At 49.9% G+C, this 5,431-nt stretch overlaps 1 protein-coding gene across 1 annotated transcript; it reads left to right on the top strand.

Moving 5' to 3' along the window:
* The first annotated feature begins 4,282 nt into the window (after positions 1–4,282).
* LOC119442342 (uncharacterized) lies at positions 4,283–5,059 on the top strand. The gene has a single exon (XM_037707189.1). The coding sequence runs from the start codon at positions 4,283–4,285 to the stop codon at positions 5,057–5,059; it is 777 nt and encodes a 258-aa protein (XP_037563117.1).
* The last annotated feature ends 372 nt before the right edge of the window (positions 5,060–5,431 follow it).

Below are 5,431 nucleotides of genomic sequence, written 5' to 3'. Positions count from 1 at the left end.
TGTAGGTGACCCATCGTTGAGCACACTGAGTCCCTGATTACACATGAAGTCGGCCAAATCTCTGCCACGACAGTTCACTGCAGCGCTACCCCATATGGGATGATGTGCATTAAAGTCACCAATCACAACGTGCGGACCTCGTGCGGTTTGCAGCACAGACGTCAGGTAGGAGCAGTCAATCTTCGCTCTTGGATGGATGTATCCACCAATTACAGAGAACGTTCGCCTTTTGTGTGTTATAGTCAGGCATACGTAATCATTGGTAGTATGCGGCATGATGTCATGTCTAAAGTACGTCAGATCGCGGCGTATACAAACTAGTACTTTGCTTGCACGTTGGTCGCTGCGAGACCATTCCTGGATATACCCAGAGATACGGAACGTGGAATCCATGTTTGGTTCGCAGTGGTTCTTCAATAAGCGAATATGGCATTGATGTTTGAGGAACGCATACGTCAGTCGCTTGTTATGCAATAGAACGCCAGAGGTCTACGTGGTCGTCTGCCGGATTTCAGACAGCGTTTGTTTAAGTACCAATTTCCAGTTATTGTTATATGCGAGCCAAACATAGTTTCACTGTAGGTTTTAACGCAGAATGGGGACTTATATACCACGCTCTGAAAATAACAATTAAGACAAACTGCAACAGGATATACAAAAGCAGACTGGCAGTGTTAGTGCCTGCAGTTTTTAAAATGTGAAACAGGCACAAAGCATGAACTTGGATGAACTTTATGCAGTTGTGACGAACAAGAGGGCCTCTCAGTTCGCCCTTTTCTCGTTCATTAAAAAAGTTTTGTTTATAATCAAAACTATGTAAAATAGCAGATAACTACAACATGAGGAACAGAACACACATATGTACTAAACTTACTGTAAGATCACATTTTTTATGGATATGTTATCTAATGAGAAATTTAGACAGCAAAGTGCTCGCAGCTTTAATGAAAAAATAGCTATCCATGACTAGCATGAAAAAAGAAATAATGAAAGTGCTGCATGAAAATGTACGAGCTGTGTTAAAAAGAAACCTAAGGACGTCGTTTCCAAGCCATAAAACAAACTTCAAGACAATGTGACACGAGACATACGCGCCATCCCAGAAAAAGCGGTATAGGAGGCTTTCCAAAAATAGAAGAAATTATGGGAACAATGTGTTGCCAGAAGGGGGGACTAATTTGAGAGGGACAGTGCTTAAAATGTTGTACAATATGCAATAATGTTGTTATAGTAAAAGTTTGGTTTCTTTTCGAAGGGAGCTCGACTTTCGAGATATAGCAACTTTCCAATCGCGACTGCCACGTGCATAATGGGCTACGCATTCTTGTACTTGCAACTAAATATTCTATTGCAAATGACAAATATTCTATATTGTGTTATTGGCGATTTATCAGCACGCAAACCAAAGTAGGTGTGCTAGAAACTGCAAGAAGATATCCTTGCGATATCGAGTGCAGCGTAATGCGGTGCACGCAGCATAGCGCGAAAAAATATACTTGCAAGCGAAAGGAAGTGCCATCAGAAACGAGGCTGGGCGAGCGCGTTGCGGTCAGTGGAAGAATGGCCAGGTAAACGAGCGCAGCCAGGTTAGAGTTACGATTGATTGTCGAGATGTGACTAGTTACGTTCTGCGGTATGTCCAGAGCACGGTGTAAAAAGGAAGGTAATCCGACGGCGGCGCGAGGCGCGGACACTTAGTGTGTGACACTAAGCACGCCGCTGCCGCAATGGGCAGCAGGTGATCCGACGGCGGCGCGAGGCGTGGACACTTAGTGTGTGACTCTACGCACGCCGCAGCCGCAAGGGGGAGCACATGTTCTGACGGCCACTTTTTCGCTCGCTTTGCAGGCGCTTTTGTGGGCACGCGCGGCAGAAGTGCTTTATTTCGATGAATATATGTCGTTCGCTTGCTTAAAACGACTCTTCTTGGTTGGTGGAACGTCCCTTTATATTTCTGCCGACATTCCGATTGACTCCGACGATGCGAGCAGCGGTAAGCGCAGCGGGCCGTGTTCTCGAGCAGACGACGCGTCTCTCTCGTGTTCTAAATGACGGTATTTTGACTGTAAGTGGTATGAAACCTTCTACCTGCTCAGGATTTGGCTTCTAAATAACGAAAAATTGCGTATCTTTGGGTATGAGTGTTTAAATGCTGACGGAGGTCGTAAATTATCCACTGTTTCACCGCTTCTCCAAGGCCTGTTGAACACGTGCTGCCCCTAGCGGCGGCGCTCACTTCCGGTCACACGAAGTGGCCGGTCTCTCGCCCCAGCGCGGGCGCGCCGTCGGAACACCTATCTTCTTACACCGTGGTCCAGAGTTTAGTAATAATATTGTCAAACCACGCAACAAAAACAGATTAACTTGCTAAGTACTGGCAAACTAGATTAATAGATTGAAGAAAGCAAAGAAACCACGTGTTAAACGAACTTATTACTGCATAGGATTCACGCGTTTTCCTCTGCAACCACGAGGCGGTCGTGACAAATGGAAAATCGGCCCCAATGGCTTTCAATGTCACTCCCCGACAGCAACCTTTGCGATTGTGACGAGAGCATACAACAAATCTTTATATACTCCATATACTGCCCCTGTTTTAACAATGAAAGACAGACATTGCGTACCGCTTTAAGTCGACTAGAGGTCAGAGCGTTCACAGAAGAAAAAAAATACTGGGACCGTGCACGGACTCTACCGCCATCTGCTCTACGGGCCTCAAGAGCACTGCTGTGCTTTTTGAAGAGGACTGAGCTCTGCGTCCGCCTTTGCACGGTAAACGCAGTTGTGTGTGCGCGCACACGCCACTCGTTTTTTTTAAGCGAAGCTTGCGTTGCCTCACAAGTGTTGGTGGTGGTGGCGGTGGTGTCACGCTTCAAAGCCCGGCTGCTCCCAGTGTAGAGCATGTTCGGAGAAAGCGAGGCCACGCCAGATCAGGTGACGCGCGCGACCAATCAGAGTCGTTTAATGTGTCGCGGAGAGGGAAAGAGAAGGAAAGGGGGGTTGGCGCTCGCTCCGCCGGGCTTCCTTCGCCTTAGATCTGTCTCGGCGCCTGGATGGGAAGGTTTGCGTGGTGCGTTCCGCCAAGGAGTAGGCTGCGGTTCAGCAACGGCGCCCTGAACTCGCTCGGGAAAGCCCTCGTAGTCGACCTGCGATTATAGCGTGAGGGCTTCCGAAGCTCAGGCGAAACGTCTGTGAAGAGCCGGTGATCCCGAGTTGCGGGAGTGCGATGCTTAGTGCAAGCATCAGCGAAGAGCCGCCGACCCTGAAGTTGGGGCAAACGAAGCGGAACGCCTGCGGCAGCGTCGTCTTGTCCTCCAGGAACCCGACAATGGTGGTGCAGGCCTCGTAACTACGGGCGAGTAGTAGGTGAGGACACACACGACAAGCTTTGCTTACCCCCCTTTTCTCGACACGGGAAGGGGTGGTGATTTTTTTCTGTCTTCTATTATGTCTTCTCCCTCCCCCCCCCCCAATATAGGGTAACAAATCAGATAAAACCTTGTCAACCTCCCTGGCTTTAGTTTCTTTCTCCCTATCTCTCTCTAGAAGTTTTTCGACCAGTAAAGACAGATCTTCAGACTGCCTAACTTTCCTGCAAATGTATAATCTCCTATAGTTATAAGCAATCATGGCAACTAACAAAACTCAGCGCTAAGACGAGAAACAAAGATAAGAAAGCGCGACACGAGCGCTGTCTCACAACTCAAATTTGATTGGGATCTACCAACAATATGTTGCCAATTGCTTGGTAGCAGCCTGCTTTTTCCCCACTTTTGACTTAAAGTCGATCGCCCATGACTACAGTATACTGAGTTTGCACCTTTCTCATTGCTAATTCAACATCTTCATAAAACTGCTCTATTTCATCATCATCGTGACTGGAGGGTGGGGCGTAGGCTTGTATTACCTTCATTCTATACCTCCTATTCAGCTTTATTACGACGATTGCTACCTTCTCATTACTGCTGTCGAATACATCAATGTTGCCCGCTATGTCCTTATGGATTAGAAATCCTATGCCAAATTCTCTCTTATTTGGAATACCTCTTATGCAGAGGATGTGGCCGTTAGTTAGCACTGTATAAGCCTCACCACTTCCTCTAACTTCACTGAGGCGGATATTATTCCAGGCAATGCCTGATATAATTCCTCAAATAGCCCTGCTAAGCTAGCCTCACTCGAGAGGGTGCGCATGTTGAACGTTGCCAGGTTCAGATTCCATTGGCAGGCTGTCCGGGCCCAGAGATGGTTAGCACCCTCTCCCGCGTCTTAGGTCTGACCGATGCTCCCTGCCCTCCACCGCTCGGGAGGGTGCCGGCTGCTTTTCGCAGCAAGCTCCACTGCCGCTGAGGTTGCCGGCCTCCATCTGGCTACGGACCTGCTGGTGGAGAACCCTCCGGATTCTCCAGCTGTGATCCTCTGCGACTCGCGAACGGCGCTCCTGGCTCTTCGTCGACCGGAGGCCGCCAGCCTTGGCGTTGCCCTGCTGGCGGTAAAAATTCGCGCCCTTGTTTCAAGTGGCTTGAAGCTGTCGCTACAGTGGCTCCCCTCTCACGTCGGCGTCCAGGGCAATGAGGAGGCTAACGCCTTGGTAAAGGCTGCACACCATGCTCCTGTACCAGTCAGCACCGCTGTAACTGCCTTTGATTACACAAGGCGCATGTTGCAGCAGCACCTAACGGCGCGACACCCGGATCAACGCGTCGCCAGCGGTCGCCCTCCCCGTCCACTTCCTGATCGTGGCCTCACCATGCAGGAGCGGTCTCTCCTGCTGCGCCACCGGATCGGCTGTTCCTGGACGGCTTTCCGGAAGCACAGCAAAGGCCTGGCTCCATCCCCGGCCGGCTCATCGTGCGGAGAGGAGGAAACAATCGACCATCTACTTTGTTTCTGCCCCGCCTTCTCCAAAGAAACGGCTTCTCTCTACACGTCCTTCCGACGCCTAGGACTTCCTACGGACGCAGAATCGCAGCTGCTCTTTCCCGGTCGGCCCCATGGCTCCGCGTTCAGGCACCTTCTCACATTCCTGGAGGACACGGGGCTGTCGTGCAAGTTGTGAATGCACCGCCTGGCTACCCTGACATTCAAGGGCTATGTAATAGATCGACCGTCTCTCTGTTTTCTTTCTCTTTTGTTTCTTGTTTACATCCCCCGCCCCTTCTCTAAGGCGCTGAGTCGTGCTCCCTAAAGGACTGCAGAAAATAGCGCCTTTTCCTCTTCCCAACCACAATGCGTCCCCCTCTTGGTCAGGTGCTCCGCAGCCGCTGGGAACTGAGGGCCAGGGGTAATTGTAGAAGTCACGAGGGAGGTGGCAGAAAACTAGGTGGGGTGATGAATTTAGGAAATTTCCAGGCACAAGTTGGAATCAGCTAGCGCATGCAAAACATGGGTAATTGGAGATCGCAGGGAGAGAGAGAGAGGAACGAGAAAG

This window comes from Dermacentor silvarum, chromosome 1 (genome assembly GCF_013339745.2).
Source record: "Dermacentor silvarum isolate Dsil-2018 chromosome 1, BIME_Dsil_1.4, whole genome shotgun sequence".
In the NCBI taxonomy this organism is placed as follows: Eukaryota; Metazoa; Arthropoda; class Arachnida; order Ixodida; family Ixodidae; genus Dermacentor; species Dermacentor silvarum.
This window is presented reverse-complemented; position numbering and strand designations above follow the sequence as displayed.

Coding starts and splice junctions, on each gene's coding strand:
- LOC119442342 (XM_037707189.1), top strand. CDS start 4,283: ATGCTCCCTGCCCTCCACCGCTCGGGAGGGTGCCGGCTGCTTTTCGCA.